Source organism: Callionymus lyra, chromosome 14, assembly GCF_982586985.1.
Source record: "Callionymus lyra chromosome 14, fCalLyr1.hap1.1, whole genome shotgun sequence".
In the NCBI taxonomy this organism is placed as follows: Eukaryota; Metazoa; Chordata; class Actinopteri; order Syngnathiformes; family Callionymidae; genus Callionymus; species Callionymus lyra.
In genome coordinates, this window is record NC_141831.1 from 24574028 (window position 1) to 24591827 (window position 17800).

The 17800-nt window shown below is 42.4% G+C and overlaps 1 protein-coding gene across 3 annotated transcripts; it reads right to left on the minus strand.

Annotated features, from left to right (window-relative positions):
• Positions 1 to 759: 759 nt before the first annotated feature.
• klhl13 (kelch-like family member 13) lies at positions 760 to 17040 on the minus strand. 3 transcript variants are annotated; one of them, XM_087808179.1, is made up of 8 exons: positions 16937 to 17040; positions 15657 to 15722; positions 5616 to 5757; positions 4830 to 4962; positions 4536 to 4732; positions 3673 to 4468; positions 2237 to 2350; positions 760 to 1639 (listed from the first exon to the last, which is right to left on the minus strand). In XM_087808179.1, the coding sequence occupies exons 2-8, from the start codon at positions 15707 to 15709 to the stop codon at positions 1152 to 1154; spliced, it is 1923 nt and encodes a 640-aa protein (XP_087664305.1). In that variant the 5' UTR covers positions 15710 to 15722; positions 16937 to 17040; the 3' UTR covers positions 760 to 1151. The 3 variants fall into 3 exon arrangements, with proteins under 3 accessions (XP_087664305.1, XP_087664306.1, XP_087664304.1); XM_087808180.1 differs by lacking the exons at positions 15657 to 15722; positions 16937 to 17040 and adding exons at positions 6401 to 6457; positions 11601 to 11902; XM_087808178.1 differs by lacking the exons at positions 15657 to 15722; positions 16937 to 17040 and adding an exon at positions 11601 to 11900.
• Between the last annotated feature and the right edge of the window lie 760 nt (positions 17041 to 17800).

The window sequence follows — 17800 nt, forward strand, 5'->3', positions numbered from 1 at the left end:
TAAAATTATTGCAGTACTGGTGCTGGACACCAGAGGCAGTAGAAATATCGCAGTACCCCTACTGGACACTGGAGGGGGCAGTAGAAATGTCGCAGTACCGGTGCTGGACAATAGAGGGAGCGGTAGAAATGACGCAGTACTGGTGCTGGACACTAGAAGGGGTAGTGCTCCATTTACCAGATGCCTGATTATTAGGAGTTCAGTACTAATTGAAACACAAAACTCAACATCCAGAAACTTTCTGATGAGTCAGAGTCAAAGTAATCCTGTGTGAAGTTGTGCATGTGAATATGAAACAATTATGACCACCTATGTAGAAAGAGATGATAGTTAAAAAAAAACATTATGACCAAATATGTAGAAAGTTAAGATGGTTGAAAACATGATGACCACCCGAGCAAAAACAGATGATATAAACAAATATGCAGAAAGGTATAATATCCCATGATAAGCCAGAGATGGCACACACTTCTTTTAAAAGTAACTGAAGGTTTTCACTAAAGCTACATTCTCAGGCTCCAGCTAATGAAGAGCATTAAAATTCGAAGCCGACTTACAGAAAATGCCTTTTCCTCTTGTAACAGATGTAAAGCAGGTATTGCTGGAATGGTTTGTAGTTCTGGACATAGAGGACAATTTAAGGGTTGGTTGAAAAGGACAATTTGTGTTCACTCACCTTTCAGGAGCAGGTTGAGGGTACCTGGACTGGACCTTCTGAGCAGGTTATCAGCATAACTGCAGTAACAACACCACACACTCTACTTTGAAAAGCTTTATTAAATTTAGAAAACACCGTTGACAGGTTCAGAGCGACGGCAGGAAAGAGTGAAGCTGTCAGACGGGGGCCGGGGCCCTGAGTTAGAAAGCAGCCTGGCTCTACTCCAGGTTCTCCAGTCGGCGACTCGGGGACAAGAAGAGTCTAGACATCAGGTAGAAAAGTTGATTTGCAAAGTCACTTTTCAAGTCGAGGACCATTCTGCCACAGAGTGACCCACCTACGCAGACAGAGTCGCTAGGGGTGGGGAGGGCGGAGCCTCAGAGCAGGAAGTAGTCGTTCAGATAGAGCCGATGAGGAAGTGCAAACGTCTGTAGGATGATGTTTAAGAGGACAAGGACGGGGGAGGGGTGAGCATGCTCCCCCTCGCTGGTCGTCAAGGCGCAGACAGTGGTGATTCTCTGGATGGGGAGCCCGAAAGGTCTTCGGGGGGGAAAACTGTGAGTGTGCAGGCCCTGATCCCACCTAGCGACTCTGGTAGATCAAAAACTTTGTGCCATTCGTCCTTCTCGGGGTCATACTTCTGCACAATCTCCACCATGCACCGATTGTTCCAGGAGTACCCCCCCACCACGTAGATCTTGTTCTCAAACACGGCCACGCCCACGTCGCTCTGGCCACGCAGCATGGCTGCGATAGGAGTCCATAAGTCCAGGGCGGGAGAGTAGTACTCGCAGCTCAGCACGTCGTCGTAGTCGCTCGTGCCTCTGAAGTGGTTACCCCCGATGACATAGAGCCGGTCGCCCACCGTGCACATGCAGTGAAGGCCGCGCACCGTCGTCATCGGTGCCTTCTGAGTCCACTTGTCAGCGTCTGGGTCGAAGCACATGAGCTCCTTCTGGAAGGTGTCATGAGTGATTCCCCCTGATGGACGAGAACAAGGGTTAGTGACAGAAGGAGTTGAGTCGGGGTCGGACATCCTTACATCTGCAGCGTGACTTGTGACATACACATATGAGAACACACTGACTCATGTTCTTACAGACTAACCCAAAACAACTAAGCCAAGCCTCAACCAGACTTTCTGTCAACTGGACCCTTGGTCGTCTGTGGCTCAGCATCTTAGAAGCAGGATAGAGATTAGGACTAGGACCAAACTGAACTGTGACCCATCTGCAGGGAGGAGCTAAATAGAGGTCTCAGCATGCACTTGGGCAGTGGCGTCTGCAGGTGTAGAGACTGAGAACAGCGATCTGATATTTTCAGAGCTAAAAAGACGGTAAAAGAACTTGTAATTCTGGGTTATAAACCCATAATGTTCTTGTTTCCACGGTAACCCTATTCAGAATCTTTGCGAGTCTGCAGCAGAACAAACTCTCGGGGTCTGGAATCGAGTGACGTTCAGCGACCCAACTGTCTGGTTCATGAATCTGACTTCATTCTAGGGGGCTGGTGGTGCTGCTTACCATGTGACCCGATTTCACCGAGACCAGGTCAGGACCCACTGAAACATTGACTCACCAGAGATGTACATGTAGCCTCCATAAACCGTTCCGGCGTGACCGTAGTGCGGCTCGTTCATTTTGGCTACATATGTCCACTCGTTCGTCCTCGGGTTGTAGCACTCCACAGTCGCTGCAGGAGAGACAAAAGTAGGTCAAGACTGAAAGGAGGACACAGTAGCTCTGTGTTAACACACAATTACATAGATATAAGCACACGTTAATACACACGGCATCTCTGAATTAGCACACATGAACACACATTGACACAGACAATCTATTATTATTATTATTATTATTATTATTTTGTGCCAAATATAACAGGATTACTACACTAACGATACCACATACAAGAAGAAAAAAATGACACTTAGCTTATCATATACATAGATGGCTTTTGCAACATTTCATATTTGTTTTATGGCTTATTTTGGCTCATTTATAAAAACACATGGACAAAATAGTGGTCAAACTTTGTCTAATGAAGAAAAAAACAATGGTCGCAGAAATAATTATTTGATTAAACTATAAGAAAACTATTAACTTTTTTGCTTTTCAACCTTGGTTTAAACAGAATGAAATAAACGAATGAAACAGGCCTGGACAACAATGATAGTATTTCCGTCTCCCATTAAGTCTTTGGCTCAAACAGCAACGGATGATGCGATCTGACACTGATGGACCTTGGGGTTCACCTTTAATGTCTTTAGAGGTTGTTATCGGCTTTCTTTATCACCACTGGTATTATCCGTCTCGTTAATTTGTCAGCAATTTTCATCTTGTGGCCACGTCCTGGGAGTTTTTTTTAAACTCGCATGGATATTCCTTTTCTGAAAAATTCGGCAACTATAGGCTTGTAGTTTTCACATTATATTCTAGGGGTAATTTTTCTCCAGGGATGTTTCATCAGTTTATTTTCTAACCTTGGTTTAAGAAAGAACATTCTTTTTATAGATTTGTTAAACGTTTTAATACTATGGTCAGATTGAAGTTATGCGACCATTGTGGGTTTTTCTTTAATTAAATGCTGGGTATTTAACAGTTTTTTGTGCCAGATAATAATAAGAATACATTCTGGTTTGCAATCTCAGTTTAAATTAAATTCATAGAATTACTGTATAGTGAAAGTTGGGAGCAAAAGACAACGCACACTTCAGTAGCCATCCTTCCTCAAGTATGATGAGCTCACAGCTCCATGATCATCACCACTTTCATCCTCATCATCACCGTCACTAATCTTGGGGGATATATATATATATATATATATATTTGAAAGCACTCCCCCAAAGCATAAATAATAATAAAGTAAAAAAACAGGGTTAATGAATATTGATGTACTATAGAATGGCGATGTTATGTCAGTGCATCTGTATTTTTATCACAACTCTATTGCTGAAAATAAAAATCGTACACCCTTAGTTAATTCAAATATACAATGTCGTCAGCAGGACTCACCGAGCTCTCCGGCAGCATTTCGTCCTCCTACGGCATACAGGTGACCTTTGAGTGCGCTGAGGTGGAAGAAGGTCCGCTTCTCGTTAAGGCACGCTACCTGGATCCACTTGTTGTATCGCGGATCGTACCGGAACACTGTGTCCACTGCGGTCTTTCCTTTGGTGTCATAGTTGCTTTGGCCTCCGACGACATACAAGAAGTTACCGATGACGGCGATGCCGTGCTGGTACCGTGGTGCGTCCATTGGTGCCAGTGCCTTCCACTCGTGAGCCTTCTCGTCAAACAAACGCAGCTCCTTGCTGACAACGAGCTGCTGGCGTAGGACGCCCCCTAGTGTGACCAGGTGGGCATTGTCCGAGCGGATCGCTGTCCGTTCCGACTGCATGACCGGCTGCATGTACGGCATCATCTGGTAGTTGCTGGCCTCCAGCAGTAGGTTGACGCAGGTGTTGTCTGTGCGCATGAAGTCCACCGTTTGGACGTGGTTGATGAGCTCCTGAGGGTTCATGAGCGGAAAGCGGATGTTCTTCATCAGCTTAGAGGCGAAGTCCATACGTCCATCCTCGTATCGGAGCCAGCGACATGCCGACTTGAACAAGTCTAACTCAGAACAGTGTTTCAAGCTGTTGCTGGAGAGCACAAAGGCCAGCCGCTCAAACGGCAGCTTGACAAACTCTCCTGTGCCCAGTAGTGAGGGGAAGTTCTTCAGGATGAAGTTGTTGACGTACTTGTCCACCTCCGTCAGGTTGTACGTGTTTGCAATGCGGCCGACCTCCACGCAGTTGTCCAGAGAAACCTGCATGTCAAAGAGCGTGATGAGAGACTGAACCTCAGCTAAGTGAATGTGTCTGGAAGCCTCTTACCCCTGATATGAGAAAGACCTTGCAGAAGTCCAGCACTGGCAGAATCTGCAAGAAGCTGGCAGCCTCCAGTGTGTCCTGCAGGTTCTCCATGTTAAGTGAAAGCTTTGCGGTGTAAATGAAGTCGATGATCTTCTTCAGGCCGATTCTGTTCACGCCGTGGAGTTTAATGCACATCAGGTCCTTCTCCTTCATCCCACCTACAGAGAAAATGACACATGCGGTGTAAACATTGTTGGAAACAAATATGATTAAATAGTAAGTTGAGGAAGAATTAGCTCACAACATCCAACCCACCTGTGAACATTGCTTTGAAATAGTCGGACGACGACGCCATCATTGCCCGATGGACTGGGAACGCTTCATCCCCGTCTCCAGCCACCAGAGTGACGTCACAAAGTAGACCTTCTATCCTCAGCTGGTCGAATCCCTGCAGGCACAGAAGACAACGCAGTCAGAACACAGGCAATCACACAAGACGTTGTCACTCAGACATCTTAAATGTTGAATATTTCCTGGCCGTTTGGAAGCTTCAGGAGGTTGAAGAGAATGCAGAAGAATGAATGACCCATTTGAGTTAAGGAATTTAATAACCTGTTGGGAAGGTTCTTTGTCAAATAAGAACAAACCTGCAAGAGGATGAAGAACCTGAAGGAATACTCAAGGTTTTTTTCCCCCCATTCTATTCAATATGTAATAAAAAACTGTTTTTTAAAGCTGGGATTGACAAATACATCAGCAAAACAAAAAACATGAGGATCTAATGGAGAATAATTGGTGTGAAGAAGCTGCAGAAGAACTTAAAGGAGAACAGAGGATGGAAAAAACAGGTAGGATCAGGAAGTGCAGGAGGACAAAAAACTTTTAGGAGGATGAATAACCTGAATGTTGTTGATTATGTCTAAAAATGTGACAGTCAGTTTCTTTCCCACTTTCAGTTCTCCTGTAACCTTCTCTGTTTCCTCTACACCTGAGAAGCCTGTTGAATACCTTTTATATTGCCGTGAAAGTGTTCTGCACAAAGATTAACCATTTAAAACAAGACAACATAGATGCAGATGTTGTAGTGTAGGAGTGTCTCACCTGAAGAACCACAGAGCTGTGAGTGTTGCTGGTAAAGAAGCGAGTGTTTCCGGTCTTGGAGGCTTGCAGATGGGCAGAGATGCCCATGTCACCGTATCCCAGAGCCACTTTCATGTGAGCGTCGTCGTCCTCCACCAGAGATCTGAGGCCAGATGAGACAGTGTCAGACTTTTATACACCCCCCTCTAAAAGAGCCTGTGTCTTCTGGTAGGTCATCAACATAAACATCTCCAGGACACAATCAGATATAAAAGTTGTGCACTTACTCAGGTCACATCAGATCATATATGAGGTATAATTTAGGGGGAAAACAAATGCTGCAAGTAAGGATATGAAGAAAAGTCATAAAGACATTTGATCATTTCCAAAATTAATTTTAAAAAACTTGATCATTACCATTGCAAATCTACAAATATGTGAAGATTCTATAAACAAGTAGCTGTGAGAAACATGATGTCAAATATGATTGATAGAAATGCACTTTAATAATCAAGTCATTTTATTATTTGAGGTTTTTTTGGCAGAATGTCTCATTTAAAAAAAATGAATGGCCCAGCAGTAAGCAGGGTCATTCTGCTGAGGTTGAGAGCAGACCAGGACAGTTATGAAACACAGTTTGAACAGAGTCAGTGGCCTCCTGGAGTGAGGGAAAGGCAGAAAGGATCGCCAGTTCTACAACACCGAGGACAGAGTGGTGAGGGCGGACTGAGGTCATGAGGAACATCAGGAGAAGATCCACTATAACCATCACAGCTAGAGACAGCGTATTTTGCCAGACCATTTACCCGGTCAGGTGGTCGGCCGGGCTGTGGGATGTCCACACCACAAAAGATTGCTGGTAGCTGTCGGATAGAGAAACACAACTGCACAATCTGACTCAGACACTCAGAGGCTCCCTAGAGGAGAAGAGCAGAAACTCAGAGGTCTGATAAACTACCAAGCTTAACATGGGCCGACGGGCAGTAGCAGGAGACGACTTAGCCAAACTTGTCTCATGTCAACTTCGTGTTTACATTAAAACCGATTCTGGCTTCTGATGAATGACTGTCGATGACAGTGAGGAACAACCAAAGTGACAATATGTCAACATTTTAACAGAACAATTCTGTTGAAGTTGTGTGAAAGAGGTACTGTTCAGTGTTCTGTGTGATAACAGATACACGGGGCAAGACCTGAGTCAATTCAATTGTGTAAGACACTGAATTAGCTCTTAGTTGTTTGAATTAATTTTTACTCTACAATAATAGACTGTTATTATTATGGGACATAAATCCAGGACATAAACATCTGAGTGCACGTTGATTAAGAGGAAGAAATATTAATCCTAAACAAATAGACCATGTCCCTGTAATGGACCATAAGACGTTTGTAAGCATGCAGCACAGAAATAATAAACTATTTGTACATTTTAAGCAGTTAAGAGTCAGAAAGGTTTTTCTTTTTACACTAGACTATGTGGACATTTTCTCCAACACAACATTTACTTCTTGACATAATTAGATAAGACTTAATTAATCCCTCTGGAGATCTCTTTTGGGAAATTTGTTTTCCAGCTCACAACAACACAGACGATAGATTCATGAGAACAAGAACAAAGAACTAAGTGCAAGATGACAAAATCGAAGTATAAAGAACATAGATCAAAGAAAAATAAATCAAAGAAAGGATACAAAGATTAACATGGAATGCATCATCTTTTCACTCCACTCCTGCCCCCCAAATTCATAATTATAAATCTAAAAACCAGAAGGTTATTGATCGTTGCTGTGCAGCTACTGGAGAGGCTGCCGTTCTCTTACAGAGATTGTGACATGTCAGACACTCAGTCGATTTGTTATAGTTTGTGATAATAAACAAATATCACACGTCGTGGAAAAAGTGTTGACCATAAAAGTCTGTGACAGCTCCACCACAGAGGCGGAACAATCAAAGAACAAATGTTTATGGGACCTCCAGGTTGTACTTTAAAACAAATATCACATAAGAACTGTCACCTTATCAGTGTGACTGCAGGGGCAACTCAGAGACATCAAATTTCCTTCTACAGCAAAAACGTCCTGAAACCAGAGTGGAAGTAATGACAGCGTTTTGCTGAAGAAGTTTTAGCTGACGAGCTGAAAAGAGACTGCAGGCTGTTAAAGTAGCTGAACCAAAGAACAGTCTCAGCAGCAACATATTCAGTCGATGATGTTTGCTAGGGACAGCAGAACACTCACTCCAGTTCAAAGACGTTGCTCATGCAAACCTTAAACCTCTAGAATTCCAGCTGCACACACGAGCCGTTTGCATGAACACCTCCACCAGGGGGACTCAGTGGGTGAGTGTTGGTCCTATAGTAGTGGTTGAAAATCCATTTGGTCCCAGGAAGGTTCTTGACATGCGTGTTCAAATCTCAGTTTTCACTGACCTACAGAGTGAAATCAGTCTCTAACATAGAAGAAACATGTACTCCATATGAAATATCTATCACGGGGGAAGGATTTGACGTGACAAAGAAAAGAGGATTGGATCGAGTGTTTACATGGACCCATCCCACTTGATTAATTCCGAATGCGCAGAATCGGAAGAATTTTCATTCATATTAATGGTCCATTTAAACGCAGCTAGTGTGCATGGAAGCCTCCACACCAGAGTCACTCCTGCAGGGTTCTCTCCTGGATTTATTTTACAGCATCTGTGATAGGATTTTGTTCTTTATCCCTACTATAGACTTGAACGCACCGTAGCCATTTCTATGTTATTATACCATACTCACAGGAATGTAAACGAAAATTGTTAAAGGTTTTCTCAGTTGTTTTTGTCCGAAACAATGAAGAGACATTTTACATACTTTTATGTTGACCATGTTTGACCTTGTCTAATCAACAAAGGCTGCAAACAATACCATAGCTCGTGAATTTTTTGACTAGTAACTAGTATACGTAAATGCTCACAAGTAGCATACTTCTGGTTCTACTATGTAATGTGATAGTAGTACCACAATACTGAATGCAAACAAATTTCTCTCAATTTTAACCTCTTAAACTATTTTCGAGTGCCAAAAATAAAATAGGAATTACTTATCCTTGCCCTTAATGCATATCCAGCATAAAAGAACGTTTTTGAGTTTAGTAGTAATACAAGTAACACTCTCCTCCACACTGGGCTCAGACCAATGACGAGCAGAAGAGCTGCCGACAGAGAGGGTCCTCGCGGGGAGGCCTGCCATGTCTGCAGTAATTAATGCTCAGCATGAATCCTTCATGTGGGTGATAAATGAACAGCACACACCAAGTGCTGAGCCTGACAAAACAGAGGAAGTGACTTTCAAGGACTACAGGAGCCTGGATAATGAATATAATGTGCTCAACAGAAACACTAAATGTCGTGTAAACACCTTCGCGAGCATGGGAGTATCACCAAGGGTGGAGATTCAAGAAACCAAGACGACTGAAGGCTAAAAATACCACTGAACCAGCCAATTTAAGTTCTATAAAGAGCACAGACCACAGCCCAGCCTCTAATCTGGGGCACAACACACTCACGCAGAGACGCTTCCTGCTCGAGCGACAAATGAAGGAGAATTTAGCGTTTAAGTATAGTTAAGACTGCTGACATGTCAAATTAGGTCCATGGAAATGACGTCTGGTACAATTTCACTATTGAAAACAGCATGCGCATATATATATATATATATATATATATATATATATATATATATATACACATATACACACACAATTTGTTATGTAGTTGTACTATCAGTATTCAAAGGCCTGTGCGCCAATCTGGAAACTTTTTATATGTTAAAAGGTTGCATGGAAATGAAAGTCTGATGTTTAATGTTCATGTTTATATTCTGACATACAAAAATCTGAGTTCAAGTTTAAAATGGAAACTGATTGCACAAAGTCAACAAATACACTACCAATGTTCTGAAGATTTAAAGTATTTGCAAGCAGAGATAGTGATCTCCCAAAAATGCACCGGTATATAAAACTAGGGCTTTATGATATGTAAACATTTTTCCATCAATAAAGTTTCACGAGAAGATGATCCACTTTGCGCTCTGTGCCCGTGAGCTGTACACACACAGTCCACCCCTCCCCCTCTGCACATGCAGTTAGTAAACAACTAGAAGATGAGTTAAAACTAGAGAAAGAGACTCAAAGGATTAATTCATCCCTCAAACAAAACCAAAGGAAAAGACATGCCACCATACACACCCACTCAGACCTTTTCTGGATTGATTGAAGACCCCTGATGTAGACCGTTAAGGATAAAGACGATAAACTGAACATTATGAAGGTTGTGGACCAGTTAATGCAGTGTCTAGTGTTCCTGGGTTTTGATTGAATATTGATTTTTTTTAATGATTTTTTTATACAAATTAAAAAAAACAAAACAAGGTCAAGTGTGAAGTACATTTTGTTTTATTCTTGTTCACCAAGAGAGTGCTGTAAAATAATTATGATTGAGGATGCTGAAAACATCTGAAAAAAGCCATTGAACTTGAAAAGCACAAAGGGATCTTAGTTGACCTGATGTCTATGAGGAAGAGCGATTTGGTTTTTCCTTTATATTTTGTACACAACATTTACGCATTTTAATTATTTATTCAATGTAATAAAAATGTAACGATTCAGCCATTTTTCTTTCAATTCTTGTTGAAAATATTTTTTATTGGTTGCAGTCAAGTCTATACCAGGAGAAGGAGTGAGTAAGTAAGTAAGTAAGTAATATTTATTTATATAGCGCTTTTCGAGACCAGGGTCACAAAGCGCTTAAACAATCAAAACAATGCTCAAAAAAGTATTGACTAAGCTGTTCAGCCTCCGGGGCTCAGTTGGATCAAAAGAGCAGTAGAGCTGGATGTCATCAGCAAAAATGTGATAAGAAACATCTGGAAATCTCTGAATGATTTTACCGAGGGGAATCAAGTACAGCAAAAACAATAAAGGACCCAGAACAGAACCTTGAGGGACTCCACACAACAGATCTGCCGATTTAGACCTCATTTGATTGGCAGATACACTAAAACTGCGCCCAGAAGAGTGCGATTTGCCTGAAACTAAGCAGAGCAAGAGTTTGTTAATAAATGTAATACACTCATTTATTAAAGCGGTCACTCAGCACCCTGCACGCAATCTCAACAGCTCAGACCAGAGTTTTTCGAAAACTCTCAGTCAGAACCACAAGAAAGCAGGATAGGATTGTATGCACAAACTAAAGCGTGCAAATAAAGGAAGTCGCCAACAGGTGTATATCCTCAGCATTTATGAAAAACTGTAATCAAAATTGAGGTTATGAACACAAGTCACGTGACCTTCAGTTAGAATCACCTCAGTGTGTCTATAGGAATCTATAGGGATCATAGTGGTCTCAAACACATGGAATAACAATTTCATTAACAAATTTGTATACAAGGTATGTGGGGGGAGGCTACTGAGGTGCCCTTGAGCAAGGCCTCTAACCTCAGGTAGCTCAGTTAGGCATCAAACCCCCATGATGTTTTTGAGTGCTGCCAATCCAAGAGATGTGCGGAGCAAGACATTTTAAAATATTTATTCAGTTTAAGATTAATCCGATAATCCGGCAAAACAAGATGGATTAAATCTGTAGCCTTGTGTTTGACGCTCCATGCTCCCTGCTAACCGCCCAGAACTGGACTCTGTGGACCAGGGAGGTGAAGACAGTGATGCTGTGCGAGGCGGTGAAGCGGGTCTACCCTCCCCCCCCAGCACACACGACAATAGCTTCTAAACAGGTCGAGCTGACAGCCTGACAAAGGCTGACTCCACCCAAGCTGCTGCATCCCTGATCCCATATAAACACAGGCGAGGTGGAGGGCAGGACAGCAGGGTTAGGCATCAGCACTCGACACACACTGGACCCACAGAACCCCAGCCCGACTTAACCCAATTAATACTGGGTAAATCTGAAGATCCCCACCCCCCCCCCACTAGCTGGCAAATAAAGCACCGTCCTGCACCAGCTGCTACTCACATGTAAGCGGGGGAGAGTGGGGAGGACCGGGACGTCTTAAGAACTGGCACCGGGAATTTCCAGCTGACAGGAGAACCGCTCTTCCATTTTAACGGCATGTTGTCGTCACCAGAATGGTGCCAGAGATAATCCAGGGGTAAAAAGCATTTCCGTTTAAAGATCGCAGACTCCCTCTTCCATCCCACTCTGCCCACACCAGCGCTGGGGACGAGAGCAGCGGCGGGAGCACCGGAGCGGGCCGGCGGGGGTCCAGGCTTCGACTCCAGCAGCAGCAATGGCTCAGAACCAATAGCTGGACTGGTGCATTCACAGAGGGAGGGGGAAACTTCCCGTCAGGCACAGCTCAAGGGATGAGCAAAACTGCCATCTGGTGGACAGAGCGAGATACTACAACTGTAAATTGATTGTTGCAGATAACAACAACAAAGTAACTATTCCAGGGCATTTTTTAAACAACAAAGTTCTAACACCAGAGCTGGTTCTGGACCACTTGGCCGACACCAACGATCACGCAGAATGACGGCAACACTTCCGTTTTATCTTGCCCTTTAAAGTATATTCTTTATTGAGTATTGTTTTGATTGTTTAAGCGCTTTGTGACCCTGGTCTGGAAAAGCGCTATACAAATAAAAATTACTTACTTACTTACAAGTTAATTAACTGTTGACTGACACATTCTCTTCAAAATACATGTGTTGTACTATCGGAAGTTTCACATCCAGAAGCTCATTCTCATATTGGACCAAAAGGAATTTCCCAGGGGTGACCATGGTCAGTTATTTAATAGCTATGTCTTAATTAATTTCTATCAACTAAAGCCAGGGAGGAACATTGAACACTTTGTTTGCAGTGTCAATTCACAACAGATATACCTAAAAATTATTCAAACAACACTTTGTGACCTCCATCCTCAGGACAGGCAGGAGTCATATAAATTTCATTTCACACCTCGCTCTGCTTCCGATAGTCAAGTGGAACATGACTAACTGAATCAGTGTAGACGGGAGAAGAAGTGACGTCAAGTCTGACCCGTTCAATTACTTCCAACACGTCATCACTACCATCTCAAATTTAGTTCGTCTTGTTTGACGCTAAAGAAAATGCCAGGGTCAGATGCTTCGGTAAAATAATCAACGGTTTTCCCTGAAAGTTGCACATACAAGTATGTTTGAACGTATTAATTCAATTAAAAAGCTTTCGGTATTAAGATAATTCTTTTGATATTAAACTGCGCTTTTGAAAACAAGTGTAATTTCTTTCTTCTTTTGGTAATGTCACAGATTGCAGATGGCATTACTCAAAGAACAAATGTCAAAACCACGCAAGTTTCCACATAGTTTGATTTATTTACCTGTTCTGGTAGTAAAATAGTGGTTAACTTACCACCCTGTAACACAGAAGAAATGGTTTCATGTTTTTCACTGTAATGTGATGGATATTTTAAACTGAATATAAAACTTTCTAGAGGCCAACAGTGGTAGATAGATAGATAAACTTTATTGATCCCTGATGTACATACAAAGATTTAAAAAGTGTTTTTAATCTTTGTATGTACATCAGGCTTTGGCTCGGAGTCCCTTCTTTTTTGCGGCAGTGATGGACAGACTAACAGACGAGGTTAGACAGTAATCTCCATGGAAGATGATGTTTGCAGATGACATTGTGATCCGTGGTGAGAGCAGACCAGGTGGAGGAAGAGCTGAGGTGAGAGGTGGAGATATGCTCTAGAAAGGAGAGGAATGAAGGCGAGTCGAAGCAATGCGTGTGAATGAGGAATGCAAGTTGAACCATGAGGCTATAAATAAAGAAGGTGGAGGATTTTGAGTATTTAGGGTCAACAGTACAGAGAAGTGGAGATTGTGGAAAAGAGGTGAAGAAACGTGTTCAAGCTGGGTGGAAATGGTGGAGAAAAGTGTCATGGGTAATTTTTGATAAAAGAGTATGAGCCAGAATGAAAGGAAAGATTTACAAGACAGTGGAGACACCAGTGATGCTGTATGGTCTAGAGACAGTGGCACTGAGGAGTCACAAAGATTGATAGGATCAGAAATGAAGCAAGAATGAGATGGTTTGGTCATGTACAGAGGAGGGATAGTAAGTAAGTTTATTGTATATATACTTATTTGGACAGCAGAACATCTAGCCACTTATAAATATACATAAAGTTATATAAAGTGTCATATACAATAAACTTGCAACAAATCCTCCATTTTTCCAGTATTTTTCAGGTCTCTGTGTTCTAGTCCAAGTACAGTATGCTTCAGTGCTCTTGTTAGCTAACAAACTGAGAATGGAAAAAGCATCAACAGCCTGAAGGACAACTCGCTTACAATCGTTGACCCCTCCCCCTTTGTACCAGCTGACAGAGAGAGAGAGCCCTACTGTGCCCCCCGTGGTAAAGCCTTGAGGATCAGTGAGACACCTGCCGTCCTCCCTTTTACATAAAGACATGCGAGCGCTGCCATTAATGAACATCCATCTTAAACATTCAAAACCTTGGTTGATCGAACATTAATGTGTTCATCCACTCTTATAATGGTGAACAAATTATTTGAGACTGCATGAGAGGTTTAGGACCGAAATACTCCACAGCACAACACATTTACTTACTTGCATCTAGACCTCACCTGGACGCTCACCTTCTGATCACCATATCTGACCAGCACATTTAAGATTGTGAGGGGTAGGATCAACTGAGGTCAGGTCAGTTGATAATGTCTCTTGTGTACTACCAACATTGATATGTCCACATGAGATTGAATTCTAGGTTTATGGGAAAGAGTAAAGTTGGTCCAGGTGTGCCCTGAGCTCCGCCCTCCAACATAATCACTCCATCACTGTAATGAGTGACGATAAGATTACCTGCAGAGATTCTCAGAAGAAGATAATCTAGTTAATACAGCAGTACTCTTCATTGGCCTGCATGAGAACCAGAATTAACCTCAAGAGGAACACGGATGCGTCTGTTGGCAGCTGACTCCTCACACTCTACAGTTGAAGGTCATTCCTTCATCGTGACTCTACAGCAGCAAGCGTCAAGTGTCAAGTGACGGGGGGTGAAATTCAAATTGGTACAATCATCAACATGTTCACGCTAGTGTCCCGTCTCACAAGGGTTACAAGTTCAGCTTACACAAACATAACGCCCTGACCAACACGGCATCTCTGAAGATGAAGAGTTTAGATGGAGCATCTGGAAGGTTGTATAATCTTGATTGATTAGACCGAAAAATGCCACATTTTCCAACAGTTTGGCCATAGTTGGAGAGTAAGTAAATAGGGGTTGCAAGCTTAAAAAGTTTTAAAATAAAAAAAACACCTGCATTTGGGTGAATTTGACAGGAATTACTAAATGGGATCAGAAATATATAACATATAACAGTGTATATAATAAATAACCTGCTGCATGAATAATATCTGCTGCCAATGTGACATGTGCATGAACGAGAGGTTAGGCTGACCAAATTTACAAAATCGATTGTATTGTTGTCACCTGGCTTTTTGGTTAACCCAATTAATATTCCTCAGTATTGCGTTAAAGGCAAAATCATCATGGACACTCTCTGCAATTGCGTCTATTCTTCCAGCAGGACAACACAAAGTTAAAGCTCAAGATCATTACCTGCCGTAAATACGAGAAGCTTCGAGTACGTCAAGGTGAAATTCTATTTTGTAAAATGTCACACTCAATCATGTTACTTGACACAGTCAAAGGGTCATGAGTTGTTTTCAAAACGATAATGGTCAAAAACATGCAACTCTTACAACTGTAAACCGACCTCTCTGAAAGTGTCTGTAAAAGTGAAGTGAACTGATTAAAGAGGACCAGAAGTCACGCTGATGCAACACAATGAGGTGCAGGGGGAGTAATGTGTTTTTTTTCACAAGGTGCATGAATTAACAGTGTTTGAGTGAATTTATAAAATGGTTGTGTAAATGTTTTGAGTGTCTCCGCAGTGAAAAACAGTTGAGAAACGTCTTCTACAGAGAACACAGCTTGAAGAAGCACACAAGAAAAAGGCTCAACAAAGGTATAGCAGCTAGAGTGTCCCTCACCTGTCATGCAGCCCGATGAGCAACATTTCGCCTCTGTGCACCGGGTGCTCCATTCCTGCGCCGAGCCTGGCAGACACGGACAGATCAGGTCCAGAGGCCGCTGGCTTCTGCAGGTCGTTTGAAAGGGACTTTATTTATAACAGCACTCAGCATGCGTGTGGAATCAGTCATTCATGCCAAACAAATCATTTGACTTCAGATTATCAGCCTCTTTTTACATAATCCAGAGACACGAGGAGAACACAAGCAAAGTTAAAAATCACCTAACATTATGTTTACATAAAGGACAAAGATTTGTATGATAAGACACACATAATTGAAAAAAAAATACCATTAGCCCAAAACCGCCTGTGTCCGGAACTTCTCTCCTCTTGCTTGCTGACATGCCCTGACCTTAATGTTATCATTTCAGTCACATAGTCATACAAGTGTGTTGTAAAGTCCCCGGTTAATTGAGAACTACACACCTACTCATAAAGCTTAGCTCAGCTCAGATGACTCCTTTGTATGTTTAATTTAACACCGATTCCATTAGCTTTTTACACTTTTGCCTCTGTGCCAGTGTCAAGTTGCTTTTTCAATTCAGGACAACAATTCTGCCCAAACAGACACAGACTCACAGGACCACAGGACGTACAGGAGGATCTGAATCTTGGAGTTAGCGTCATGACTCTGAAACGATCGAACATGTCACTATGCTGTCTCGGTGGAGCATCTCTTGAGTGGAGGGCGTCAGCTGGACCAGACACAAGTCGACAGGAGCACCTGCAGCTCACCTGCCTCGTATGGACGTCATTTCTTCTGCTAAAGGTGTTTGACTAAAAACTTGAACGCACACTGGCTTCATCCAACTTGCTATTAAGTTGACATTAAACCCTCTCTCGGACGGACAGCTGGACACACAAACCCTCCACATCCCTGAGGTTTCATCCAACTTCGACCGGACATGTCGCAACAGCTCCCGGTGGGAGAATGCTAACTAACGCTAACTGGCTAAGCTAAGTCAAAATAGCCTCTATTGTAGACACACTAGTTAGGCTTTAGTCAGCCCATAACCACTTATCGCCTTCATACATGGACAGTCATACAGCCGAACCACGCAGAACACGGAACCAGAGCAAGTTAGTTGTCACTTTGGTGGTTAGTTGGTTGGTTAGTTGTTTCATCAGTGTTTGTTTGGCATCCGAAAATAACAACTCCCAGCGTAACATATACCACATATAGTCTTGTATACGTTATCTACTCTCATCATTTGAACTTTTAACAGCTATAATTCTCACCTTTGACGACGAGACGATGTTAACTAGCGTCCTTGTTTTCCTTCCAAGCAGCCAAATCCACTTACTGAGCCGGACCCGCCTTCTTCTAGACGGTCCGCCAATAGGATCGTCGCTTGGTGGACGCGTCGGAGTATCTCAACTTGTGATTGGGCGAAGAGTATGGCGATCTTTTGTCATTGGCTGAAAACTTCCGTTACTAAATAAAGAGTGTGAAAGTATTCCAGTCATCTGGAGAGTTCATGATCACGTACAGCTGTTTCACACGCTATTCATGTCTTCTTACCGCAGCAGGCCAGGGTCGTTTATCACGAACACAAAACATACTTTTGACATAGGTGTCTTGTGTTTAAATCTGTGGAAAAATACAATGTCCACTAAATATGTCAAATAAAAATACAAAAGTCACAATCGTTTACATGTGTGTTGCTTAAGTGCATTTGGAAAGCACACTCACTTCCGTCCCTTTTATTCTGGATTCACAGGAGTCTGGGATCATAGTAACACTCCAGAGAAGAATCCAACGCGGATCTGACATGACTAAACCAGCCCAACTGGCCGCCCTGCTTTTCGTTCACTGCCAGCACACTGGGTGTTTTTTCAGGGATGGAGATGTTCCACATCCTAGACCACGTGACTGTGAACCATCGATGATCATATAACCTCAAAATAGATAGTACATAATTGTACACTTTACCCTAGACAGACTCTAAATATAGGCTTTAATTACCCTCACAAAAACAACTCATTTTTGTTTACACGAACCTAGACATGTGACTATATATGTTGACAGCTCACGAACTCCTCTGACGAAACAAAGTTAACAAAGTAAACATACACTCATGACAAGCCCACGTACAGTACAAC